General features: G+C 42.0%; 2 protein-coding genes across 7 annotated transcripts; both read right to left on the bottom strand.

The window, feature by feature from the left end:
• Positions 1–8: 8 nt before the first annotated feature.
• On the bottom strand, positions 9–15,117 carry si:dkeyp-77h1.4 (putative uncharacterized protein DDB_G0290521). 4 transcript variants are annotated; one of them, XM_046399187.1, is made up of 11 exons: positions 14,980–15,117; positions 9,759–9,824; positions 9,402–9,422; positions 8,996–9,271; positions 7,551–7,671; positions 7,261–7,436; positions 6,844–6,986; positions 5,937–6,084; positions 5,498–5,679; positions 5,310–5,402; positions 9–4,572 (listed from the first exon to the last, which is right to left on the bottom strand). In XM_046399187.1, the coding sequence occupies exons 2-11, from the start codon at positions 9,802–9,804 to the stop codon at positions 3,931–3,933; spliced, it is 1,848 nt and encodes a 615-aa protein (XP_046255143.1). In that variant the 5' UTR covers positions 9,805–9,824; positions 14,980–15,117; the 3' UTR covers positions 9–3,930. The 4 variants fall into 4 exon arrangements, with proteins under 4 accessions (XP_046255143.1, XP_046255144.1, XP_046255145.1 ...); XM_046399188.1 differs by having other exon boundaries at positions 14,976–15,113; XM_046399189.1 differs by lacking the exon at positions 14,980–15,117 and adding an exon at positions 14,587–14,913.
• On the bottom strand, positions 14,979–27,008 carry mdc1 (mediator of DNA damage checkpoint 1). 3 transcript variants are annotated; one of them, XM_046399118.1, is made up of 12 exons: positions 26,947–27,008; positions 26,068–26,232; positions 25,333–25,938; positions 25,165–25,246; positions 23,745–25,003; positions 23,012–23,074; positions 19,341–22,888; positions 18,683–18,814; positions 18,374–18,556; positions 18,137–18,262; positions 17,445–17,555; positions 14,979–17,315 (listed from the first exon to the last, which is right to left on the bottom strand). In XM_046399118.1, exons 2-12 carry the CDS (start codon positions 26,201–26,203, stop codon positions 17,112–17,114), a joined length of 6,450 nt encoding a protein of 2,149 aa, XP_046255074.1. In that variant the 5' UTR covers positions 26,204–26,232; positions 26,947–27,008; the 3' UTR covers positions 14,979–17,111. The 3 variants fall into 3 exon arrangements, with proteins under 3 accessions (XP_046255074.1, XP_046255075.1, XP_046255076.1); XM_046399119.1 differs by lacking the exon at positions 26,947–27,008 and adding an exon at positions 26,424–26,891; XM_046399120.1 differs by lacking the exon at positions 26,947–27,008 and having other exon boundaries at positions 18,701–18,814; positions 26,068–26,893.
• Between the last annotated feature and the right edge of the window lie 981 nt (positions 27,009–27,989).

Raw genomic sequence — 27,989 nt, 5'->3', positions numbered from 1 at the left:
ACAGCAAGTGTCATCATCGCGTGTTTATTCTTAGTTTTCCTTCAGACACAAAATAAAGAAAAAATTTTTTTTCTTTACAAAACATCTGTGTGAAGTGTTGTGCAAAAAGGGACAACAGAGAGAACATGTGGGATGTCACACCACACCAAGGCCAGAACAGCAGAAGTAAACAGAGAGGATCACGGCACAGACAACTCACATAGTGCGAGAAGTGCCAGTGGTGTTTAAAGTAGTGGTTTCTATTAGTGGGTTATCAGTAGTGGGTATGAAAGCAATTAAATGTAATAACTCCAATCCCAACAGGCTGAGTAATCTTGGAGATGCTGGTCAGGTGTAAACAGAAGGCTTGTCCCGCTCACCACACACCATCTGTCTGTCTCCCTCACATCCCCACTCACTCTGAGTGGCTTGGTATTAAAATCACCGACAACACACAGCAGTGGTGGTGGATGGAAATGCTATTTTAGCAGTCCCTCATCAATTGCTCGGCACAACATAACCCTGAGGGTTACCCACACAAAGCTTTGTCATCCATCTGCTGCTACCACAGACTTACTCACATACTTCAAACTGAGCCTTCCTTGGCTAACGCAATGGAAAACACCCTCAGTTACAAACAGAGCATACTCAGCATTTCCTATGCTGAACGTTATCCCTTATGAACAAAATAATCTGGAGACCATTTTCATTGTTTTGACACATTATGTCAGAACTCCAACACATTAGCATATCACAGCGCAGTCAGCAGTATCGCTTTGTTCAGTCAGGTGCGCAAGCCGCTTTCGTGAATTCCCCAAATATCAAGAAAAAGGTGCCATTAAGAGTGTCAGATAATTACAGGCCCACAAGCCGATATATGTTTTAGGCACTAAACAAAGACAAGAGTCACTCAAATATCTCAAAGTTACAATATCTTTTACAATATACTGTGGCTTTAAACACATTCACACTCATGATTTAAACACAGCACTTGTTTTCTTCACATTGCAAGACAATTTAAGCAGGCACATGAACACCTTACGCACGACAGATGGAGAAGCACACATAAAGTACAGTTGTTTTCATTCTGTACAAACTGCCTATGCATAGACTCAGCACACACATGAATCTTTCACACTGTGCATCACAGACGTACGCACTTAAACACAGAAATCCTAAACGTACAACAATGGCCACTTTAAAGCGTCACTCCTCTGGTCACACACACAGACACAACTTTAGGACAATAAAATCCTGTTTATAAGGACACGTCATGCTGCAGTCAATGCTTTAGGGTGGCATAGGTTAAACATTTTAATACGACATGTAACTACTGTGAGAGATACTGAATGTTGTGAGTTTCATCAAGTTGAAATGGCGATAACAGCAGATAATTGATCTACAAAGATCTAAAATACTCTTGATGGATTTTTACAATATTTGGTTGTTAAATTCGTTTAAGACGTTAGTGAGTATTAGTGTTTCCAGTATATAGTAACGCATGTGTATGTATTTTAGATTTTGGATTTATGTGAGAAATTTACATTAGTTAACTTCTTTATTAAGTATGATACAACAACCGTTCTATACACTAAAAACATTCAGCCTTAAGGGGGTTAAAGTCGCATACACATGCAATATTTACACGGCTGGAATGTGTGATTTGTGTGTCTGTGTGTGCATATACGTACGTATAAAGACAATTTTTAATGCTGCCAAAACGGGTTTGCGGTTTCTTCACAGGTCCGGGCTAGAAATTAGGCATATTCAGTGTTACATGATTTACATTATAATGTCTTTGTCCATATGTAATAGGTCTATTTAACACAGAGGCCCCTTTTATTTTTTTAATTTTAGTTTATATACTACATTTATTTATCTTTGTATCAAATCTGACATCTAAACCTATGTTGACATATGGCTTTTTAAAAAGCTGACATATCTCCTGATATTAATCTACTAGTAAGAAATTAGTCAGAAAAGCTACCAAGAAAGGCCGGTTGGTTGTAGATGGACCTGCTTCTTACAATTTTGCAACATTTCACTGACCTTTTGATTGGTAATTTTCATGGCGGTTGTTTTTGTGCTTCTCTCAAAAAAAAAAAAAAATCGGCCATTTTGGTTGATTTCAGTGCACCAAACCAGGACTGTAATTGGTTTCTCAGTGGTCAGTTTAAACATGAGGTAGAGACATGCATTTTGTAACACTAAAATTTATCTGCACACCTCCTCTGTAGCATAGAGGAGTTTCAACTAAAATCAATTAGTGCTGATGTTGAGCAGCTCTGGACAGACGATGCTGTGGCATTGATAAAGGCCTCATAGGAGCATTTTGGAGCCATTAAGCATGTTAGGCATAAATGGTCAAACTTTTGACAGACTTTAGAGGGCCAAACATGCAGAAAAACTAAGTCAAGATGGCAAAGGAGGAGGGGGGGGCGTCAAAAAAGGAATGACAGACAAATGGAAATCCTGGAGGCAGGAAGGGAAAGACAACTAAAGAAAAACAAAACAAAGACACCGGCTAACATGTTCTAACAATGTGAATTTACCAGACACTTCGAATCAAGGTTTCACCTGTGGAAAGCCCGACTTCCAGCTTGAACCACACCAGAACATGGAACACGGTGCTGGAATGTGATGGTCCCATTAAGTGCTTGGTGTTGCAGCTGGCATGAGCTTCATATTAAACTTTAGGAATTGTATATATAGACCCATTAGGTAATCCAGATCAAAGACATTAGAGTTGTTGGTCCAGACTTCAGGGATTACTTTGCAAAGCGCATTTTAATCATCTGAGAGGGAGAAGAACTGCTGGGAGTCTGAATCTCAATCTCAGAGACTATAAATAGTGTGGTTAGTATTATTAGAATGTTTCTTGTGTGGTTTAAGTAGCAAAGCTAATCTTTTCTATATATGATCATCTATTTCACATATTTTTCTGAAGCCAGAGGATCGGCATAAGCAATATAACAGCCACATTTAAGCTATGTACAAAATGCCACCAACAGTGTCATTTGTGTAATAAAAACGTTTTTCAAATCATGTGCAATCAAAAGATTGACATCAAACTGTTGAGGTGAGGTGAGATGACATTGGCTGAAAATTTCATGCAACTTGTCCTTTTTCTCCGCATGCTTATAGAGGAACAAGCATTTAGATGGGAAACAGTTAGTTAAAGGCAGAAAGAGTAGGAAGAGTAAGAGTTTTTTTCTAAATAAACAAAAACAAAACAAAACAATATATAGACTCATACAAAAATAATCCCTCTCAATAATCACTTAGAAGTGTGTGGTGGTGGTGTCTGTGTTTACAGAGACCTTGCCCTCTGCTTGTATTTATTGATTTTTGTGTGTTATGGAAGTTTCTTGGCGTCAGACTTTGGGCGGTGGGTGTGTGGCTCCCAACCAATAGCAGCATCCAAAAGGAGCCAACTTTGAATGCTGTATTTACAAACTACAGCCATCAAACCATACCCATTCTGCCTTTAAAGTCAAGCGAGGAGATCTAGTATGTCCTTGATCTAATGAAATGTTGTAAACCCTTCTAACTATCTCATTATGTTAGAGAAGATCCTGTGTGTACCTTATGTTTTATTTGTAAACTCTGCAAATGATTTAATTTGAAGTCTGACTGTTTTACTGTGAAGTTACCAAAAAATTAGGCTGCAAGGTGTGCACAACTAAAACGTTTAACAATCAACAAACTGCATTTGTTGTGTGAAGATTTTCTGACCCAGAAAGTCTCAAAGGTTACGTGTTAGTTAAGATAAGTGAGATAACGTTATCAAGGTAATACTTTGTTCAGACATGAGACACATTTAACTGAAGTGAAGTCCTCGCCCCAGTTTCAGTGGTTTCTTCATTATTTGGTAGGGGGTGTTCAATTGTCTACAGTGGTGGTAGTTGCAGAAAATCTGTGGGGCTTCCTTTTGGATTTTTGGGGCAGTTCTCAGGTGGCAGTGGCGGTGGTTGAATCCTCAGCCTCATTGCCATCTTTGCTGGCTTTCAGCTCCACTTCAGGGGTTTTAACAGGAGCTGCTTTTGGAGCTGATTCTCCAATAATATCAGCGTGATCTGGGCTTGGTTTGGAATCTGGACCTAGCTCAGGTGTACCGTTGGTAATAGGTTCTGGTGTGGTCAGTTTGGGGGGCTCAGGTGTGGGAGTGGTGGCTTTAGCAACAGCTGGTTTTGGCTCTGGGCTTGGACTGGGTGCAGGCTTTAGATCAGCTGGACTCAGTCCAGCCTTGGGTTCAGGGCTTGGGGCTGGGCTGAGCTTAACATCTGCTGGTTCAGACACACCCAACTTTGCTTCCTCTGGCTGATCGGGGGTTTTCTTGGTCTCGGCTTCAGTTTCAACTGCAGGACTGGGCTTAATTTCCATAATTGGTTGAGTGCTTGGCTTGGACTCGGCAGCAGATGGTGGACTTGGTTTGGTTTCAGGGGCAACAGAGATGCTTACAGCCACAGACTCAGAGATTTGATCGGGGACATCAGTGTCAGTGTCCAGTGGGAGGGCAGTGTTGAAGCCAACGCCAGAGTCACTGGTCTCGAGGTTATTGACTCCAACCTCTTTAGAAGAAACCTCCAGACCCTAAGTTCAAACAGACAGCAAGGTAAGATTATTTGTATAGTGCCTTTCAACCACATGACAATTCAATGTGCTTTACAGAGGGCAAAACATATGAACAGACATACAGGGTAATATAAAGGGAACATACAAATATGATTTAAAAAGAGTAAAATAAAATGGAAGATAATAATGCACTAAAATCGAAAGAAACAAGACAATAAAAGTCAGTCTACGGTGCAGTGCAAGAAAGGAATAAACTGTCCCAAATTTAATTTAATAACAGTGGCAAACAGAAAAGTTTTAAGCTTTAATTTAAAATAAGTGAGGGTTGGAACAGACCTCAGGTCAGGTTTTCTGGGAGTTTGTTCTTATGTGGTGAATAACAAGTGAACGCTGTTTCTCCTTGTTTAGTTACATCTCCAAGGACTTTGCGCACAGCTGTCCCAGAAGACCTGAGAGGTCTGGATGGTTCATGACATAGTAGCAGTTCAGAGATTTTTTTTGCCCTTAAACAATTCAGCGCTTTATAAACCAACAGTAATACTAGGAAAAACAATTCCTTGGCACACAGGAAGCCACTGCAAAGATCTGAGACCTGGACTGATGTGATCCACTTTGTTGATCTTAGAGAGGACTCTAGCAGCAGCATTCTGAATAAGCTGCAGCTGTCTGAACGCAGAAAACAGCATAAAAATGGAGACATCATTAAAACCTCTCAACGACTCTGTTTTAAGAGCAGAAATATCACATATCCTTACTTTAATGTCAACCTCAGTGCTCTGAGATTTCTCTGTAATGTCTGCCTGAGAATGCTTGGATTCTTCACTGAGTTTGGTGATATTCTTGACCACCTGTGAAGATGCGTACAAAACAATACTCATTATATCAGGATATACATCATCATCAGCAGCAGCAGCAGCAAAACATTGTCAAGTGTCCCTCCAACCTGTCTGAAGGCTTCTCCCTCGTCCTCTTTGCCAGCATTCTGGGCAATCTTCTCCAGGGCAGCAGCCCTCTTGGCCCTCTTCTTCACTTTGATCAGGCAGGACAGCAGACAAACCAGCAGAAGGAAAACCAGCAGGCCCAATAGGGCAATGATGGCCACATACAATGTCTCCAGCTTGTAAGCTGCATGGAGGCATTACGGGAAAGGGGAGAGAAGGACAGGAGTGGGAGAGTAAATAATTCAACTGACCTTTCATTGACATGTTGAAATTCCACAAAGGGTGTTTGAATACAGTAGACAAAAGAAAGGCATTATTCTTTTTTAATTTTTTTTTAGCTACAAAACAATTATTTTGATACCATCAGCCATCAGCAGCTATCACAACAATATAATCAGTCATTTTTCAACTTTTCCCTCTAAGCCCCATGCCCCTCCTTACGCAGAACTTCCAGGTGGATGTTGGACACAGGGAACCCCAGTATGTCAGTGATTTTGAACTGGCCTGCATCTGCTGCCTTGACCCGATCCAGAAAAACCAATGAACCTTCCATAGTGAGACGGTCCTCGAGACCCAAGTCAGCTCGGGCCTAGAAAGAAAAGTACATTAGTACATTTATACACCTAACACACTAAGACTTAAACTTTGAAGTTAACTTAGATAGATAGATAGATAGATAGATAGATAGATAGATAGATAGATAGATAGATAGATAGATAGATAGATACTTTTTTGATCCCGAGGGAAATTCAAGAGTACTTAAGTACTTAAGAGTAAGAGAACTTAAGAGTACACACTGGAACAAAGGTGGGTCATAATAACTGTTTGGCTTATGAATGCTTGTGTATTTTGCCTTACATAATTATGAACACACACATATATATTTCATAATACACTGTATTTTGCAAACGAGGGCTTCTGTTTCTCCATAAAAGGTACATTATATACTCAATGGCGTAATGATGTGGCACTAAACAATGCTGTTTGTTCTCTAAAGCAGGGGTGTCCAAACTTATTGGTGGGCCCAAAGCAAACACATAATGTATTGTTAAATATTGTTATGATACTAAGATCCTTCTCTAAAGGTTGTTTTTCATATTTCATAACACTGCATTAATATTTTATGATCTTTGTCTATATGGTACTTGTTTGAGATGAGGTGCCCCCCCCCCCACTATAAAACACTGCAGGAAACCCTGGTACAAGTTTTGTAACAGAATATGAACTCACTATTAACTAGTCATATTTTGCATTTGTTAAAATATATATGCGGTACACAATTCTGACAGAAAGCATTTAAAAACAACAGTGGTGGGAATAATAATAATAAATAAGAGGCTCCAGTTACACTTGTAAATTCTCCCTTGTCAAGCAGCAGATGAGGTATAGGGTTTTTGTCCGGGCTGTAGTAAAGATGGACCAGGGAACTGTTGAGGATCAAGCTGATCTTCAGTCTTTTACCGTATGGCAAGGTCACAAAGTTTTGGTGCTCTGAGACACAGAAAGACAGACAGGAAAAGGAAGGACGTACAATAAATACAACAGGGCTCTCTTTACAGGCCCATGGATCATCTAAAATGCATTAGCCGGCTAAAATCCATTAACGTTTGGGTCTTTAAAAAGCCATTATGGCAGACAACAGGAGCGCTATAACTAGAGAGGAAACAACTACAACATCCTGACGAAGGGGTGCTGCTGGTCGGTTAAAACAGGTCAAACATGGAACAAGAAAAACCACCTGACCTGTCTTCATTTGTGCTCTCACCTCTGACGTTGAGACAAACTTTCCTCTGGATATCCCCTTTAGCATCCCTGACAGTGTAGCTACCTTCGTCTGCACCCGTGACAGCACTGAGGGTGACCTGGCGCTCGCTGACACTGATTCGACCCTGGTAGCCCTCCCTGGACATCCCTGTGCTGGTCAGCAACATCAGAGCAGGTCTGCAGGGAGCAAAGTCAAACAAGATGAACTTTCCTCAGTGTTTTCTGAATAAGTCTGAGACACGCTATCGTAGTGCATGTGTGTCAGTACGAGTGGAATTTTGCTAACTCTACCTTGACGTCTGGTTGGCCTCCACAGCGCTGGGCCTGTACTCCAGGGTGATGGGAGGAGACACCCCGTACACGGGAATATGGTAGTTGTCTCCATATTTAATGACTTGCTCATTGGAACAATCTAGAAAGCAAAAGCAGGGTGGTAAACCGTTAGTTCCTGAATATGAGGGAGCAACAAGGTTAATTACAGTGGACAGGAAGTTGTACCTGACAGTTAAACATAAAGAAGCGAAGGAAAAGAGAGAGAGTTTATTTCCTTCGAGTGATGGAAAAATTGATGGAAATAGTTTATAGGGATATAAAAGAACAAAGAGAGAGAGAGAGAGGAAAACAGAGGAAGAGGGAGTGGCTTGACAGATGTGGCAAAAAGAGGGGGAAGATTACAGAGAATGGAGCAGTGATCCAAAAATATCAGGGTAGCCGAAATGAAAGGGTAGGGATACAAACCAAAAAAGAGGGAAAGACACAAAAGACAAGATAAAGACAGGAAAACAGCAGGGAGAAACGGAGAGAGGAGTGGGCTGGTGGTTAAAGAGCTGCATAATTACTGCCTGGCAGCTGTAGCACACTCTCACACACACATGCACACAAACAAACGCATACCTCCCTTCATCAAATCGCAACATTTTACACCCTCCATATGGCACAACTTCCACATATTGCTACTCCACAGTTGCTTTTATCCATGCTGGGTTTCAGCCCACTCCTCCTTCTGCATGTTTTAATTAGTCCATCCTTCTCTCGCATGTGTGTGTGTGTGTGTGTGTCTGATCTCATCAAAATTACTTGTCAGAGTCCAAAGTCAACACTGCTGCAACTCGTAACACTCCGAGGACAAACAGGATGTGTAACCGAGAGGTTTATTCGGCTGCTGACTGCATGATTAAAGCAGGACAAATGTCAGCTCCTACGATACCCTGACTCTGACTCCAGATCAGATATAAGAGGCTCATTCTTCATCCTAGAGTTGCAGGTCTGATGTCATTCAGTGGTGGAGAAAATATTCTGATATTTTACATCATCAAAATGTACATAAAGTATCAAACGTAAAAAGCACGCTAGCACCTCTGAGTGTTATAGTATAAAATATCATATCCTCATATGAAATATTATTGGAATGCTAAATGTATGCATTAGTTTAATAACTGAATAATTTTAACCATTATATATAGTGTTATTACATTTTTATTACATTTACATTATTTTCTGCCATTTGGTCTGTATTGTATTGAAAATGCAATTTATAGTTGCATTAATGGAATTATACTATACTTTATGATGTAGATATGTAAATCGACAATTCAAAAAGGAACTGCTGCTAATAAAGTTGAATTTGAAGAATCTGAGTTTTATATCTGATCTTAAATTAAAGTTTCAAATTGAAATTCAGCCTGTGATATCAGTTGAGGTTATGCTTCAGTATGATTCCTAATGTCATTCAGTACCTCGGACTATAAGCACAATGCGCCTGACGTCATCCGGCTTATCTGGATTCTTGACGGTGTACACGCCCTCGTCTCCCTCGCCCACAGCGTCTATAATGAGGTGGCTGAGGGGCTGGTTGAGTTTGGCCCGACTGTTGACCACGACACCATGCTGCATGAAGTGAACATCACCCGACCTCGGAGCAGACCTGTTCCGAAATGTGACGTCCAATCCAGCTGAGGGCAGCATGATGTGGAAATCCTCCCCATGGAACAATGTAATAGAGTCCTCATTGACTGGATTATATGATGGACATAGGAAGGAAGAAGCATTGACAAACACATAAGATGGCAAGAAAGATTTCTAATTTCTAATTAATGAGTGACCTAAACATTACATACGATGCACTGGTGCACACTGTCTTACCTTTCACAGGGGCAGAAAGAGCTGTCAGCAAAGAAGAAAGGAAACATAAATTATGAATGATATCAGTAAAACTCATTTCATCGGTTCATCAGTCTGAGTCCTTCTCCTCTCTATTGAAACAAAAATATTATCTATCTGTATTCTTCTGTATTACTTAACACATTGTCTATTAGACAAACTGAGCCTCCTCAGACTTAACTGAAACTATGAAATATTGCAGTGTTTCCTGAGCAAATAAGACAGTGTAGCACATCCGGCTACCAAAAAACTGTACAAGCACATCGGTTGAAAAAGACACAATTTCCATATTTGAAACACTGCTGGAGGGAACAGCATCTCTCATATTTCTTAATGTACCCGTGGCAAGCAGAAAGCTGAACGCGATCACACAGACTGTCGCCATCCTGGCTGGTTCTTTTGTTCCTACAGAGAGAAAGAAGAAGAAGAAGATGACGTGTGTGTTCGCAGAAAGTAAACATAACAGGCAATACAATTTCACAGCCTTTGTATTTGTACATATTTATCCTTTTTTACTTGAACGTGTTTGTAGTCCACACTTTTCTATTTTTGTATGTGTGCAGGTGACAGATTGAGCCTGTTGCTTATTCACAGTGAAACTGGTCTGTGACTTCACCCCTGGATGATATCACACTGTGATGACTGAAGCGTCCGCTGAGACACACACAGCGAGGACCTGAAAGCGTGGTTTAGTGTTTCTTAGTGTTAATTTTGTTGCTTTTAATTTAAAAAGACAGTTTGTCTTTATACTAGAAATGTTTTGCTGTACCGTGGCTGCTGCCATTAGTTTCATGTCAATAATCGAATAGAAAAATGTCAGCAGCCAATTTAGAAATAAATTGACTCATAATTCTGAAAGGTTCCTTCAATCACGACGTAAAATTTCCCATAAGCCTCTCGTTACAAAGTTTAAAGAAGGACACAAATCTCTCACAGCAGCAAAATACATTGTTGTTTAAAAAAGGTCTTTGTGTAAGTGAGCGTAAAACAGTAAAACGCCCAGAACGTGGCATTTTCACAAGCCTCTGTGAAGGTAACTGAGGCGAATCCCGATTAATTGCATCGCTGAGGGGATATTGATGATATGAACGCCTTTCTTCTGTGCTCAGACATCAGAGGCAATACATCAAGGGGTTGGAGCAAAAAGAAACTTTCCTGCGGTTTTCATTTTAAAAGCCCAGGAGGGGACAGGAGGAAACACCTGCAGTGCTCACAGTCAGACAGTGCAGCAGATAAGTAGCATTCAGTCAAGGTTATCTATACAACACAAAGTGAAAGCAAAACAGAAATAATTATTGTATGAATATGTTTCATAATTCATACAAAACAGTCTGATTTAAACTTGCATACATTAAAGAAACTTTTCTTTTAAAAAAATGTATATACATTAAAGAAGCCCTTTCTTTAATGTATGCAAGTTTAAATCAGACTGTTCTGTCATTTTCATTCTTTCTTTTTTTCTTGCTTTCGTGTATGTTGTTGTATATGTTCTTTAAGGTGCATTAAAAATTAATTTAGGCTATCTAATCACACTACAAATCTAAACAAAACCTTCCCTGAAGATCTGCAGAGAATCATGCTGTTCCAGTAAATTCAATTTATCTGCCATTGCATGGAGGTTATTATTGGACTTCAGCCTTAAAAAAATAGCCTGCGGGGCAACATTTACAAAGAAAGCCAATGGCTGTATCTTTGTAATGTAATAGAATACCTGAGCTCAGTTTAAAAGCAGATTCATGCGCACATTCATTGGTCAAAGTTAATGTTGTTTAAAGGTCAAAACAAAAGGCATTTATGTCTTTAAGTGGCTCTTCCCTTTTAAGTATATGTGCATGTTTACCAAGGCCAACTGCTTTTGGATCACTGTCAAGGATTGTCTATTGATTATGTGTCTGGATTAAAACACAGAATAATTCATGAATGTTAACTTCATTCAAATTGTGGTGATCTAAGTTGCTGCAAGGTGCCAGTGAGAAATGTACAAATGAAATGGGATAAATAAAAAAAGAAGTTATTTTACCATAAGAAGAACTGTGATTAACTGCAGCGCCGAGAGGATTATGATGATGATGCGAACTGTCTTCTGCTACACTGAGGCATCTGAGGCAACACATCAAGAGGGTTTGTGCGAAAGAGATTTTTCTGCTGTTAGCCCAGGAGGGGACTGGGAGGGAACACCTGCAGTGCTCTCTGTCGCACTTTGCAGCAGCTAATAAACATGCAGTAAAGATTAAAGTGTCTCACTGTAACACAAGAGACATCACAAGACATCCCATTCCTGCTGGAAGTGACGAGGCATTAAGCCATCTTCACACTGCATGTAAGCTTACAAGTGCACTTTGTGTCTGTCTGCCACCTGTCTGTAATCGTCCATGAATATACACCACATAGTAAACAGTACTGGGACACCTGACCATTATGCCAACAGGGACATTCATGACATTGCACTCTAAATTCACAGACAGATTTGCAGCTATAGCAGCTTCCACTCTTCTGGGAAGGCTTTCCACAAGATTTTGGAGTGTTTCTGCGGGAATTTTTATCCATTCATGCAGCAGAGCATTCGTGAGGTCAGACACTGATGTTGGACCAAAAGGACTGGCTCTCAATCCCCATTCCAGTTCATCCCAAATGTGTTCAGTAGGGTCGAAGTCAGGGTTCTGTGTGGGCCAGTCAAGTTCTTCCACACCAAACCCATCCAGCCATGTCTTTGTGGAACTTGTTTTGTGCACTGGGACACAGTCATGCTGGAATAGAAAAGGGCCTTCAACAAACACACAACAACAAACCACAAAGTTGGAAGCATAGCATTGTTCAAAATGTCTTGGTATGCTGAAGCATTAAGATTTCCTTTCACTGAAACTAAGGGGCTGAGCCCAACCCCTGAAACACAGCCCCATAAAGAAGTGTCTGTATACTTTTGTTTATTTGTCTGTGTAATCGCACAGAGGCCCTTTTCTCAGCTTGTGTGATGAAAATAATTAACATTTCCCAGTATCATAATTTGACAAACAAAGTTGCTGTTCCACAGAAGACCTCACGCAACCCTCTGCATTCTGGGCACAAAGCCAAAAAGCCTGCTGATTTTATTGCATCTGAAACAAAATATGAAACAAAGCTGCGTCACACAGAACAATGTCTCATCTCTATAACTCAAATTCCAATGTTTTTTTTTTTTGTTTTTTTTTTAACTGCAGTCCCCATCCTTATTTCGGGAATCTTGCCCTATTCTCAAGCTTTGAGAAGAATCACTGCATCATTTTTTCAGGCTACTGCATCTCATAGTGCTTGTAAATTCCAACTGAAAAACTACCGTTTGACCCCCTGTAGCCATCAGCATTTAATTAATGCAGCGACCTGAGGTGTAGGACTAGTTGGCTCTGAAGAAAAAAAGTGAACTGTGTCCATCTGTCATAGCAGCATAGGCCTCGTGGAGTCATCACAGCCAATCTGGTGTTTTGCTGCAAGATCTGTGAAGCAAGAAATCTGAAATCTCCTTCGTTTCTGCGTAATTTGGAGCATTTGAGGCCACTTCAGGGGCTGCGTCACTGAGCACAAACATGCAAGCACATGAAAACACATGCAATGAGCTATATTATATTCACGTGATGTCCTTTGGGCTGCAAACCATGAAAAAAACATGCCATCTGCTGTTCTTCCTTCGCTTTCTCTCCCTTCACTTAGCTTCACTTTTCTCACTTTTGTCACCATTCTCCCATCTCCAAGTGTTATTTTCTACCACCATTGCAACGCCGTTCAAGTCTACCTGTCCTCCTCTGCTTGTCTTTCTGAACTTTCTATGCCTCTTTGACAGCTTCATATCATCTCTCGCTTTCTTTCCACCACATTTTGCCTTCTCAGTATGACTCCTCTCAAGCCGAATCCTCTGCTCTCTATCTCGGGACAGCTCTCTCATTTACCTCTTTTTTCTTTGCGTTGCTCTCAGGATCTCTTTCTTTCTCTCTCTCTCTCTCTTTATTATGTCTCTTTCATCCTCACCTCCTCCTTATATTATATAATCCAAGTCAGTGCATCCCACTCTGAAATCAAAGCCTGCATCTGTGTTCCTTCTAACTCCAAACTCGCTTCTTACTGGAAGGACAGAAACGTCTTTGTCCACAGGCTTTAAAGAGGCGGAAATGACTGCAGATGTGGGGACCCTACAAAGTACCCTCTGTGTCTTTACCCTTCATCATTTCTCTTTCATTTTTACTTTACTCATTTTCCTTGCACAAATGATGAGAAGAGGGGGAAAGAGGACAAGCATGCTAGAAGTGAGCTTAGGTGAGTGTGCACACACAGATGCACAGTACCCTCTTCTCACAGCACTAGACATTTATAAATCATGAGGCGACAATAGAAAAAAATAGCTGCATGAAGAGACTTGTGTCAAAATGGCTGAAGAGGTTCACCACTTTCAGACAAATATGGGTTTTTCCTTTTTTCTAAACGACATGCATTCAAAATTAAAACATTTCTGATTTTCCACTTCAAAGATCCCAAATGTCCCCCGACCCATATCATGTTTCAGACAGAGATGATGCAGGGAAACAACAATCAAACTACCAGAAAATCCTGTCTAGACAAAATCAAAATATAGAATTTCCAAAGTTTGTATTTGATAGGAAGCCTGCAGCAGCTGGCAACCTATTTTTTCCTCCAAAAACTGGCTGCAGTGAACTAAAGGATACGACAGGTTTCCACCATATTGCTTGCACCTGTCAGATTCATTAAAATCAGTGGGCGTGAGGGAGGAGCTGGCGTGGAGGAGCCGTGGAGCTGTGAGCAGAATTGGTAAACGCACTAAGACAAGAGCACAGGAGACGTGGAATTTTATGGTACAGACGAGATTATAACAGCAATTGCTCTTGTGTGCCTGGACCTTCATGCAGCTCTGCCCACAGTCTGTGAGCAGCACACTGCAGGCGTAGGCAACGTAGCCGGAGAGCCTTTAGGCTGGAGCCCCCTGTCAGATAATGGATGCTATTAAGCTTTTAAGAGTCAACTGCACAGAACATTTAGCCTTTAGACCACATAACTACCATACAGACGGCAGCTTTAGAAGAACAAGACTGTGAAATATTACACTTCCCTGTGATAATAATGATAAAAATGGTGACAGTCAGGTATTACAATCAAACTAATGGCCAGCTTAGACTGAACATACCTGTTTTAATTCAAAAGGCAGTAAGAGAAACATCTGACATCATCTTGTCTTGTCATCATCAAAATGAAATCTGCATTTTGTTTTTGGCCACCTGAATCCCAGGAGGCTGAGATATGAATATAAAATATCCACTGAATTCTAAGCAGGCTCCATCCCGGGACCGTTCAGGCAGTAAACGGTATTTTCACACCTCTCCTCAGTGACAGCATAACGTGTTAGTTGGTGATAAACCTCACAGCTCAAAGTCTAATCAGTCACCTCCGGGCTGGGACAGCCGAAGCGCATCATCCAAAAAACTGCAGAATTTAACCCGTCGTGCACCAGTCAGATGTAGGACACACATGCGATGTTAGGTAAAGGGGAAAAAAAATCACCTCTCAGCAGCTCACCTACCTTTAATTGGCCACTCGGAGCTGCGGTGCACGCAGCAGAGATGACGGGATGCTTGTCAGAGGTGAAAATATGTGCAAATGCTGCCGGTTTTCTCCCTCGTCGTCTCCCTCCCTCTCAACCTCGTCCCCCCTCCAGAGCAGCACTTCACGACTCGGGCTCAACATTTGGGTGATGTTCAGAATATGTCGGGCTGTGCTCACACTCGGAGCCACTCGACTCGTGTCGGGAAACACCGGCCACCCTTTGGCCCCCCCACCCAGGAGACACCTATACGGTCATCTGACAGGGAGGAGGGGGCGTTTACTTGATGAGATATTGAGACAAGGCAAAACACAAGAGGCAGCTGATTCAGCACGAAACGATGCATCCATAAACAAATTACACCCAGACGTTGTGTTGTGCAAAGTGGGTGATAATGCGTTCAGAAATGGCTCAGTTTAAACGACAAGGGTGCCTTGACGCACCGCTTCCCATCACGTCAGTTTTCTCGAAATATAAACATTTTATTGGTCGACTGACTTGGTTAGGGAACAAACCTGAACACTGCAGTTAACCAGTGCAAAGAAATAAAATAATAAGAAAATCTGCGCTTTTCCTTATTTTATCTTTGAAGAAACAACCCCAAAATCTTTCTGTTTTGTTTTTGTCTTACCGCTGAATCTTTAAATACAAACAGTTCAGATGTGTTGGAAGATGCTCACCTGTTCAGTACAACCCAGACTCTCACTAAGATCTTTTCGAAAAAAATACAAAAGTTTCAAGAGAAAAAAAAAACCCTGAATCTTAAGTGATCCTCAAGGTTGAGGACTTCAGAGGAGGACAGCTGACATGTTCTTTAAGAGATTAAAAGAGAGTCTCCTCAGTTAGGCTGAGGCTTTTCATTAACGAGTCCTTGACTCAGTAAAACGAAGATTTTGAGCTTGAAAGTTCATTCTTGATTTTGGAAATGGAAGTTTGGCTAAAAATTGGAATATCAGATGTTACTGACATCTTCAATGAAAATATCTGGTTTTCCCTCAACTGAGCAATATATGGAAGCCCCAGTAGTTCAGATCAAAACATCCAAAAAAAAAGTTCAACATGCTGTGGCAAAATTAAACAAACATTTAGTTAAACTTAATAGACAAAAATATGTTTTCATTGGGTACACAGACAGATTTCATGCTCAGTATAAACTTTGTGTTGAGACATTAGCTATTTAACAGTTCTAAAATCAAACTTAGCAACAAGTTAATGAGTCCGTCTTTAAAACACCAACGAGACCAGCTTACAGATCTGCAGTGAGTCGGGAAGTAAACCAGATGTGGTCTTGTCTTTTTCAGCATAACATCAACAGTAAGAAAATGTGTGGCAAAGACAAACAACATAAGATGTCGATGTAGAAGCAGCATCAGCATTCAGGTGCCAGTGTTGTGCCTCATCCCTAGAGGTAATAGGTTTGGATGAAGCCTTAATGGAGTAGGTGGTGATGGTTAATGGAGACACAGAAACAATAGACACACCGGTAGGTTCATGATTACCTCGGCAAAAGGCACTACAAACATCTTATCAGGACAGGAAACAAGCCCCCTGTTTCACATCCACTGGCTGCCATAAGCTGATAGATTTCATATCATACCACAGTGGCTCCATTATTTCACCACCCAAACATGATTACAGAACTGCCTCTTCATGGTTGGTTACCTGCCAAACTGTCTGATTGAGTTGAAGCACTTAGCGCAAACACACACACACACACACACACACACACACACACATACAAACATACATACACATTCATATACACACACAAGCAGCAATTTTGCAGCATTAATTCTTGCTATGCTTCCTATAGTTGGATGGATGGGGGTAGCTGACAAAGAAGGTTAATAGTTCATTATTTCCCATCCTGCACAAGGCAAAAGACTGCACTCCCTTACAAAATGGGATGTTGTAAAATTAATTAACACAGTCAAATTATTCTATATCCATACCGTGTTTACCGCCATACGAGTAAACAACCAGTTTTGATGTAAACAGAAAATACATTCTTCGGGTCCTTCCTACAAACAAACAGCTGACTCACTAGTGCTTCTACCGGTCTCTTAGACGGACACTACGAGCATGGGTATTTCCAGTATACTCTGCTGTCGCTAAGTCTTCTTCCTGTCCCTTCCTCTGCCTCCTGTGGGTTGTAAATTGCGTTGAGGGGCAGAGAGCGCGTGCGTCTGGAAGTCGAGTTTCTGCTGCAGGATCCCGGTGAGAATGAACTCAGCAGTGACGACTGGGAGTGATGCTGACAGAGCCGGGCCACACAGCTGCCAGTCCTCCTCGCATGAAATCACTACAGTCTGAGGCTGAGAGGGAGAGAAATATACAAGTATCAAATAATAAGATGTGAGGACCACAAAGAAATGATAATAATAATAACAACAATTTACTTTGTGTGAGGCCTGATTGAGAAAGGCTTTAAGTTTGACTAGTACCTTGGAAGAAGAGGGCATCTTTGCAAGAAAGGTAGCTCCACTGCAGGTGATTATGTCTTTCATTTGCACTGGCTCTGGTTTCACTGACCTTGTAACATGGATTCCATATCCCTTAGAGAAAGAAGACAAGAGATGCAGTACACAATACATAATCAAATAAGATTTCTCTCTGCTTTTATTAATCTCCACAAGAACGGCTCAGGAAATCAATAGAAGGCTCTTGGGAATGTAATTTGGTATTACACGTGTATACTTTCCCCCAATTTTAGCAAGTATCAGCATAATATGCGGTATCAAACTCTCCCTCTGCAGCTTTGACGAAACGGTGCAGGGCTTGCAGATTATGGAAACACTGCTGCCTACTTCCCTATGCAAAGTGCCCATAAAACAAAACAAACACATTAACAATAAATGTCAAATTACTTCCCACAAGTCACGGTGTAATGGTAATCACTCGACACTGTGCTCTGGTAAAGATGTGAGCACATTCACAGCTCACACGGAGCTAAAAGCAGTGCTTGTAGGTAAAAAGTCAAGCAAGATCATTTATAAGATAAGGATGATTGTAACAAGACATTTCTGGAATTCATGATCATTATTCCTTGCTGTCAGTAATACCCTCCACCCCTGTGAGGTACTCAATCCGTCAACCTTTCACTGAGAAATAAATCATATGACTCAGTCATAAGTACCTGGAAGAGAGGCTGAGTGCTGCCGATCCTCAGAGATGTCTGCAGGCAGAAATTGAACTTCTTCTCCTGCTCTGGATCCTTCACAATGAAAGCATTAGGAGACAGGAAGCTCCCAGCCTTACCACTCTGATACAAAGAAAAGGACCACGAAAACATTTAGTGTGTATTTCTGAGTGTGTCTCTAAGAGACAGAAAATTGGTCTTGTGCCACTTATGATTGCTAATATAGTAACTAACCTTTTCCAGCCAGTGTGTGGTAACAATGGGGATTCCTTTAGCCACTGCACACAGGAACTTGACAGTTCTGCGCACCTTATCAGTCACCAGACAGTTCATATCAGCCACACCTTTAGCCATGCTGCCTCCTAAACGAGCCAACACTTTCTCCCCTGCTTCATCCACCACGCCTGTGAACAGCACCTGAGAGAATGACAAACAGAAGTCTCAAACCTCAAGTATTTTATTGTGTCTAAAGCCTGAAGGTGTTCATGCATACATTCCTAATTTTAAAACAAATAAAATCACGTGTTTGCAAGGACATAAAACCTTGTAGGCCTGGCTGACCGCTCGAAATCGTCCACTGGCTGCTGGGGAAGCCGCTGAGGGGCGAGGGGTCTTTGCCACAGGCGACGAGTCTGCAGGAGACTGTCGCTTCCGGGATACACTGCTGGTAGGAGTCTGGGGTTGGGAGAGAGAGACCAAGAGGGCAGGACAGACGGTGAATGGGGACAGAGCAACCGAAACAGTACACAAATTATGACACACAAGGACAAAGCATGCAACACACAATTAGAATTGTGAGGACAGGAGACATACAGGAAGCAAAGATAAAACGAGTAGGAAGTGACTGGATGACCACTAAAGTAATTAATTCATTAGTGTATTAATGGTGATGCAAAGCAAGTCAGACTACTCTTGTTGCTGAGAGAGTGGGAGAGTCCCAGACAGTCCCTGATATTGACTCTAGTACATTATGATGGTTGGAAAGGCTGACTCATAGAAAGAAATGCACAAGGGCCTTTGGCCATGGTAAAAGCCTTCTTCTTCAAGGACAGAAGTTCCTGAACACTAATTATGTACTACTCAGCCTTCTGCTTGCTTTGGTTGATATTTCAGCCCTAATGTATTTTTGTCTCAATCAAAGCAAACACTTCTGAACCCTAAAAAATTTCCAAGGAGTGCTTAAAAGAAGTAATCGAGTCACCTGCGATGCCTCTACATGTGCATCCTGGTCAGCAGATGTTCCACTTTCTTCTTGTTCCTCTTTCTTCTTTTTCTGGATCACCGATAGACGACTTCTGCCTCTCTTCTCAATGGCCTCCCCCTCCATCTTCTCATTTGCTTTCTTTGCCTCCACTTCGGTGGGGCAATCTCGTCCATTCTTCTTTGCTTGAGCACTGGATGTTCTACCTTTTCTTTTAGCTGGGGCAGGAATCTGGTATTTTGTTTCACCTTTTGCTTCATCTTCTTCAGGCTCTGCTGCTTGGGCTTGTTTTGTCCCTTTGTAAATTTTGGAGCTACTGCAGGAATCCTCCTCTGTATTTGCTCCCAGCTCTCTTTTTCTTCCTCTCCTTTCCTCTTTAGATTCATCTACATGACTGACAACAGGAGCTAGTGGTGCCTCCACAGTCTCACTTTTAATGGCTTTTTGGCCTCTGCCCCTGACATTCCTTTTTGACATAAGTGATTCTTCATTGGCACATTCTTCCTCCTGGTTTGAAGGGTCGTCCTTATCTGCACCAGCAGGTTCCAATACATTTGCATTGGCTCGTCGCCGCCCCCTTGTGGTGATTGCTTGCTGTGAGTCTGTCTTCTCTTTATCATCTTCTTGAGGAACATTGTTAGAGATTACCTCTGCTTTCCTGCTCTTCCTGCCTCTGGGTGTAGGGTTAGGAGCTGAATTTGGATCATTCTGACTGTTGATAGGAGGGACGGAGTCTACCTCTGTTTTTCTCCCTCTTTCACATTGCCTGCCTCCTCTTCCCCTGCTCCGAGAGCTCAAACTGCAACTGGCAATGTCGGAGTTGAGAGAGTTGTTGGAGTAAGACCTTGAAAGGGCACCCCGAGGAGAAATATCATTGCTGTCCTGTTCTGTCAGTTCTGCAGCCACTGTCCTCCTTCTGTCACTACTTCTGGCAATGGCTGCCCGGGGTGGTTCACTGGTCCGCTTTCCTCCCCTGCCTCGGCCTCGGCCTCTCCCCCTGCTCTCCTGGGTGTTAACACTCGAAGCAGACCTCTCTGAGCTGACAGAGTTAGAAGAGTTGGAGCGAGATCTGGTTCTCCTGGCTGGGACATCATCATTGGTTGATGTGGCTGAGTCTTGTTCCAGCTCTGTTGTTCTTCTAGCTGCTCTGCGACCTCTTGCAGGCGCTTTGGACTTGTTTTGTTCTTCCTTGTTCTCTTGTTGCTCGTTGGCCTCTTTTTCTTGTTTTTCTTTCTCCAATTTATCTCTTTCTTTCCTTTCTTTTTCCTCCCTCTCCAGTCTCTCTTTTTCCTCCTGTTCCTTTCTGTGATTTTCTATTATTGCATTCTCCTCTCTCTCCAATCTCTCCTTCTCTTCTCTTTCTGCCTTTTCATGCTCTAATTTCCCCTTTCCTTGCCTCTCCTTTCTTTCCCTCTCAAATTGTTCTTCTTTATCCTTTAGCATCCTTTCAGCTTTTTCTTTTTCTTCTTTTTCTTTTCTTTCCCTCTCCCGCTCAAGCCTTAACCTTTCTGCATTTTCAACCTCCTTCTCTTTTCTTTCCCTCTCAGATTTTTCCTCTTCTTCTCTCTGACTCTCCCTCTGTTTCCCTTCTCTTTCACAGATTTCCCTCCTTTCCTTCTCCTTTTTTTCTTCTTCTTGTTGTTGGACTTCTGTGACACCTTCCTTTTCTCCCAGTCTTCCCTCTTCTTGCTCCTTCATTAGGCTGACACTTTCAGCATGGAGGTTTCTTTCCATTTCCTCATCGTCCTCATCACCTTTCTGTTGCTTCGTGGCTTTTTTCCCTTTATTTAGCTTAGCTTGCTTTACCTTCTTCTCCTCCTCACTCTCATCTTCATCAAGCCTCGATTTTCCCCTCCTTCCTCTGGTAGTTTGTAAAGTTTTATTCTTCCCTCTTGTCTGACTCTTGGGAGCTGCAGAACACTCTGCCAGCTCCTCCTCTTCTAAACTTGCCCTTGTCCCTCTTTTACCTCTGACAGTGATGCCACTGGTTCCAGCTTCAGACTGTACCTCCTTCCCCCTTTCAGGCTGCAGGACAGTTTTTGTTGTCAGCGGCTGAGTTTCATTGGTGGAGGCCTCAGAATTTGTGAGCGGTTGCGTCTCCTCCTCTTGAATTTGCAGTGGCCTCGCTTTTCTTTGTCGTGGACCTGGAACTGAGTCCTCTTCATGGCTTTCCCCATCTTCACCTGTATCCACTGGCTGAGTTTCAACAGCAGCCACGTCAGAACTAGTGAGGGACTGTGTCTGTTCTTCTTCAATCTGCAGCTGTTTCGCTTTTCTTTTTCGTGGACCTGGAACTGAGTCCTCTTCATCACTACCTCCATCTTTTCCAGCATCCACTGGCTGAGTTTCAACAGCAGAAAGCTCAGAATTTGCAAGTGGTTGTGTCTCATCTTCAAAATGAAGCTGCTTTGCTTTTCTTTTTCGTGAACCTGGAATTGAGTCCTCTTTATCACTGTCCTCATTTCCACTTGTAGCCAAGGACTGAGTTTCATCAACACCAATGTGCATGGGCTGGGTTTCAACAAGCGATAACTCTGAACTAGTAAGGGGCTGTGTCTGCTCCTCTTCAAGCTGCAGCGGCTTTGCTTTTCTTTTTCGTGGACCTGGAACTGGGTCATCCTCGTCATCACTTTCCCTATCTTCTCCTGTATCCATTGGCTGAGTTTCGACAACAGACAGGTCAGAGTTTGTGAGCCTTTGCGTCTCCTCTTCTTCAAATTGCAGTGGTTTTGCTTTTCTTTTTCTTGGACCGTGAACGGAGTCATCCTCGTCATCACTTTCCTCATCATCACTTGCACGGATGGGTTGAGTTTCAGCTACAGACAGAGCGTCATCGAGTGGCCTCTGCTGAGGCTGATCTGCCTCCCTATGTTCCTGCTCCTCTGTTTCATTCTGTGGTCTGAGCTGAACTCGTAGTGCAGATGTAATAGGATTTTCTTTGCCCAAACACTCACCTTCCACAAAGGCAGAAATTGGTTGGGTTTCAGCCATGGCAAGAGTAGAAGAGGTAGGAAAGTCTAGAGGCTCAGGACTGTCAGTGTTTTTACTCTCATCTTCACTTTCCTCCTCTGAATCACAGTTTGGCTCTGAAATATATGCCTGTGTTGCTTCTAGTGCCAAATCTACTTCTTCTTTTTCCGACATGACCGAACATCTGGCGGGTTCCTCATTCTCTCCATAAGACTGTGCAGCCTCCAGATTTGAATCGTTCTCTGAGGAGGTTCTGTCTGCATCTGAGATAGCTGCATATGCTTGGGTGTCTTCCACAGAAACAAAAGCTTGGGTGCTCTCCATGGCTAGAGCTTGGGCTTGACCCTGCAGGTGGCTGCTGTCTGACAATCCCAGCTGGAAAGACCCTCTTCTGCTGGACTGTTCTCCTCCGTTGGACTGGCCAAAAGTTTGGGTAGTGTGCATGCTGTGGTTCTCTGAAGGGTTGTCTCTGGTCTGAAGAACAAAGGACTGTGTCTCAGCCACAACAAATTCCTCATCCTCCTGGCTGTCTGAGCAGGAAGACAATGCCATAGGTTTTAGAGGAGAGGCTAATCCACCTGAGAAAAGACAAAAAATATAGAAGTTTGTGAAAGGTTAAAATAAATATTTTCCCTATGATACACCCACTGCAAGACACAGTGACTGACACAATTTAACTGCGTTAAAAATAATGTACTCACGTCTAAATGGACCTGAAGAGGGACTCAGGAATGTTTGAGTCTCCATATGTTCCACTTCTCCTTCTGCAACAATTCCAAAGTGAAAATAACAAAATTAAAAGACAATTCAAACATGATTATATCTCGTGTTAAAAAATACATTTAAAATGCCAAAGCCCCACAGTGGATCAAGGAGGCCATGATGTCTTCAAATTGAAAACTGAGGCCTACCTTACAAATTAGTAAAATCTGGTTTCCCAAAATTCATTATTTGGAGAATCTATCCTTTCCATTTTTGATTCTATTTTTAGCTCTTACAACACATATTCTTCTTGCATTATATTGTTATTGTTTTATCTCATGTGTACATACAGTATACACTATATATATTTGGATGTTGATAATGTTTCAAGTTATATTTATTTTTGCCTTGATCACTTGCCTTCACTGGCAACAATTTTAAGAATATTTGGATCATTTATCAAAATCATTTATGCTTCCAGCTTCATCAAAATTAGGTTTTGATGATTTTCTTTGTCATATACCATACACAAGTTAAACATTTCTGGTTTGTATGGTTGATCAAATAAAACTCATTTTATTTAGTCTAATCCCACTTTTTCACAATTCTGACATCTTACAGATCAAACAGTGAATAAAGAAAATTGTTAATTAACAATGAAAATAATTGTTAGTTGCACCCTACATTCAACAATTAAGTTCTCAATTGAAAACTAACTGACTGACTTATTACCTGACAATTGTACAGGTGTAGAGCAGTTCTGCAGATGGGGAACCGGCAACCCTGGTGTATTTTCTCTGTGCAGACTAGGAGTCTGACCCTCACAAGTCCCTCCAAAATTCACTTCTTCATCTTCCACATCTGTGTCACTGCTCACATGCAGGTCATCTGGATTGCCTCTGTCCCGTTCAGGGGGCACACTGGATTCATCCACATCTGTGTCTTGATCAGAGTCTGACTGAAGAGCTTCTGATGCTGTACCAGGAGCGAATGACAAGGTTGTGACTACCACAGGTATAACCAGAGGAGAATCACACTTCACATCTGCGTCACTGTCAGCCAGAATATTCAAATGAGCAGCTGTGTCTGCAGTGGTGCAAGACTCTGTGACAGCAGACACAACCGAGGGTTCACTGATGGCAGGGGCAGGAATAGCTTCATCATCTGTGTCACTGCCTAGATTCAGGCCGTGAGGAGTGGCGGGGTCGGATTCAGGCCCAGTTGGCTTAATATCCAATCTAGTGGGAGTTTCATCTATTTTAGATCCTGTATTAATTGTTCCAAATTCCTTTTCTTCTTCCTCATCCACATCCGTGTCACTGTCAAGATGGAAATCTTTCAGCTGTGTTGAAGAAGTAGCGTCAGCTGTGTGTGTGTTTTGAAATGACAGGAGTTTTGCTTTTGAAGCAGCATCTGACACAGCAGTATCATCATCCACATCAGTGTCACTGTCCATGGTGATGCTCTCTGGATGAATAACATGAGGAGGCTTGGCGTTGTCAGCTGAGTAAGGCACAGATTTTAGGATTTTGTCTAAAGCCTCATCATCCTCATCAACATCTGTATCACTGTCCATGTGAAACTCGGCTATGTTTGATGGCTGATCAAGTTGCTGGCTTGTATTCAAGGTTATAGGAACCGCAGGTGCCACCCCTTCCTCTTCTCCTTCCATGTCTGTGTCACTGTCCATGTCAAATGCAGGGACTGCATACGTGAAGACTGCTGGTGTAGACACGGGCAATTCATCTTCTCTCTTAAGACTGACATTGCTTTCCTGTTTCACTGACACATCTTGACCACTTTCCTCAGACTTTCCCTCTCCCAGTACTGCTCTTTCTGGCTCCTTACTGTTGTCCACAATTACAAATGCCTTTTTTTCCTTCAGCTGCTGTCGCCCCACATCTACATCTGTCTCCTCCTTGCTGAAGCTGACATGTCTGTGAGGCCTATTTTTGGCAGAGATGGATGGTGTGATGGGACTTTCGTCCTCACTGTAAAAAAAGCGAAAAACAAGGTGACAAGCATTAGAATTCAAAAGTGAAAGAAGGAATAAACCATATAGAAATGCATATTTAAAAGGACTGATTTTGCCTATATAATGAATACACCTATTATTCAAAAAAAATCCTAAATTGAGATGTTACTGATATACCTTTCAGGGACAATTTTATTTGTGGGACTCAAGAATGTAGAGCAGGGCATAGGACTGGATTTACTGGAGTCAGAATCAGACACTGTAAAAGATCATAAACAAAAACTTGTAAAACGTCAGATACAAAATGGGGCTTCTTTTCTCCACATATCTACATAATTTACATACCTACAGCCCTGCGCCTTGTGGCTGCTCCTCCCCCTCTTTCTGCATCTGAGTCTGAATCAGATTCTGGGACCAAGGTCTTCTGTGGCTGGGTTGGAGTTTGTTCAAAGGACAGGCAACTGGTTCTGACAGGAGTCTTACTTGTGCCCTCCAGTTCAGGTAATGACACCCTCGTCTTTGCACCTCCACCAACACATTTCTTGCTGCCCGTGCTTGTGTCGCTTCCCTTTTCTCCCAAGGCATCTGGCAACCTGGCCTTTACCTCTGAATTTCTGCTCACAGGAGTCCTCAAGTTCCCTTGAGAAGAGACTGTGCCTGCAGCACAGCTGACATACTGACACGGGATGTCCGCAACCACCAGCCTGTCACATTCACTGAGGGCATAGCGTACATTAGGGGTCAGCCTTAAACGGCCCTTGCGAGTCCCATTCATGCTCCCTAGGTCCCAAACCAAAGCCTCTATGTCAACCTCAGTGTGACTACCTCTTCTTCGGTAGACAGAGATGCAGATGGTAGCATGCCGCTTGGATATTGAGGGTGATGACAAGACCAGAGCGCAGGTGTTGGGATCACGGCCCAACACATTTTCTCCCGAAAAGAGGGGCAGCTCTGGGTGACAAGAAGAACATCCATCATATGACAGGTGATACATAGATGAGACCTGCTCATATAAGTTAGGCAGACTGTGCATGAATTAGCAAACCATATGTGTGACAACGGGAGCAGCAAACCACCCACCTGTCTCAGGGACATGCTCGTTTTTTAAGATGCACAGTTTAGCCAATGGTCGTCCCCTCTCACTTTCATTCTCCTCTTCATTTTCTTCCTCATCTGACTCCAGGATTGAGTCACTGATCATCTGAGTAGCATCCATTCCTCACAAAGGGTATGACGGGGCAACTGCTGTATTTCAACACATAAGATGGATGAATATTCAGCCAGTAATATTAACGTCCAATTTCACGAACGTTTAACTGGCCTTCAGAAAAAAAGCTAGCTCGTTATCATGTTAACTAGCAACGTCAGATAGACTAGGATACTCCATGCGGCTAACGTTAGCCTAAGTAACTATCTGATGTTCTCTTTGGCTATACCTTACTGTTGGACTCTAGCTGCCACCCAGTTTGAAGCAATGACCTAATCAGCGTTGATACAACTTTTGTTGTTCATGGGTGAACATGTCTTACAAAGTCGCAACACTTCAAAGTAATTCTACTTCCGGTCAGCAGAAAAATAAAATGGAAAACAAAATGGAAAAGACTCATACAGGAAATTCAAACGTCAACATCACGACATTATCCAACAAACCAAACGGCTCATTGCAGATTTCCACCGTGCCAATCAGTAGAAAATAATGTTCTCAATTTGCCACTATTCTCAAGCAAATGACCCAATTGAGTATCTGAGTAATTACTTTGGAAATTAAGAAGGAAGTTTCTAAAATACGCTACGAGAGTAGCTTGATCGCAACGTTAATTCACCCCACTGCAGAGCTGCAAGTGTTCAAATTAGCTCGTGTATATAAATCTGCGATGTGGGTGCATTGAGATCACATACTGGCCTTCACATACTGGTATGCTTTTACTTAATTACATAAAAGCATACTCTGATACCTACCTTCACACGCTTTTCCTTGCCAAATGGACATAAACAAGCACATCCTGGAAAAAATGACCACGCCCACAAAATGCGTGTTAAATCATATGCGATTGGCCAATATTTCTATCGTCAAGCTTAGGTCTGTTCCCATTGGACATTTAAACTTCAGAATTACTTTTAAAGCCTCTGATTGGATCAAAATTTCCCGCAGCGTCATTGCTCATGCATTGACTTTCGCGCTCTACACCCATATCTTAAAGGGGCTATACCCAGGGCTAGAGGAGGCTACAGTGACGTTTCTATTGCTGGGTTTGGTCTTTTTACACTATATACAGTCAGTAATTATCGAAACTGGGTAAATTCTCTTAACGTACACAGTTTTTAATTCCTTTGGGAAATGCTAACAGATAGTTTGATAAAAAAATAACAATAAAGAATTTGTAAACAGTGTCACATCATGAGTGGCATAACAGTACTTGAAATTTTCGTTACGAAGGCCCTTTTTTAGTTTGCTATTTCATGAAGTGGTCTAAAAACATACTTTTGTTCCTCCGCACAATTCAAATATTACTTGCTTTTCTATTTCTGTGAACGTTTGTATGTGGAAGTTTGTAAGGCACAACATAACCTGACATAAGGGCCTTGAGGAGGGTGTTGTTTTATTACCTAAACATTGAGGCCTTGAAGAGAAATGTGTCAAAAGATATTTGTTTTTATTTAAGAAAACATTTATTTGTCCCACAGAGGGGAAATTACAGGATTTCTGTTTTTTCTGGTTTGGGCTGATCTCCTGCAGTGGACCACATTTTGTCGTGTTTGCCCCTTTGTGTCTGTCCACATACTACTGGATTCACCAGCGTAATATTTCTGAGCACATTTATGAATATATGCTCAAAAACCTATTTTACTGGCTACTCTGTCACTGAGTGGCTTCAGTTTGGAATCTTGTTTCTGCTAAGGGCAACAATGTTGGCATTTTCAGTCAGGTTAATGTTTGTATTTCATTTTGACCTGACGTTTTACAAAGTTGGTGTTTTGGAACCAGCATATTGTCTCACTAT

Source organism: Scatophagus argus, chromosome 9 (assembly GCF_020382885.2).
Source record: "Scatophagus argus isolate fScaArg1 chromosome 9, fScaArg1.pri, whole genome shotgun sequence".
Classification (NCBI taxonomy): Eukaryota; Metazoa; Chordata; class Actinopteri; family Scatophagidae; genus Scatophagus; species Scatophagus argus.
This window is presented reverse-complemented; position numbering and strand designations above follow the sequence as displayed.

Coding starts and splice junctions, on each gene's coding strand:
- mdc1 (XM_046399118.1), bottom strand. CDS start 26,203: ATGGATGCTACTCAGATGATCAGTGACTCAATCCTGGAGTCAGATGAG. Junction 25,004..25,164: donor AATAAAATTGTCCCTGAAAG/GTATATCAGTAA, acceptor CTTTTTTTACAG/TGAGGACGAAAGTCCCATCA. Junction 17,556..18,136: donor GCACTCAGCCTCTCTTCCAG/GTACTTATGACT, acceptor TCTTTCTCTAAG/GGATATGGAATCCATGTTAC.
- si:dkeyp-77h1.4 (XM_046399187.1), bottom strand. CDS start 9,804: ATGGCGACAGTCTGTGTGATCGCGTTCAGCTTTCTGCTTGCCACGG. Junction 6,987..7,260: donor AGTTTGTCTCAACGTCAGAG/GTGAGAGCACAA, acceptor TCTGTGTCTCAG/AGCACCAAAACTTTGTGACC. Junction 5,680..5,936: donor CATCCACCTGGAAGTTCTGC/GTAAGGAGGGGC, acceptor GCCTCCATGCAG/CTTACAAGCTGGAGACATTG.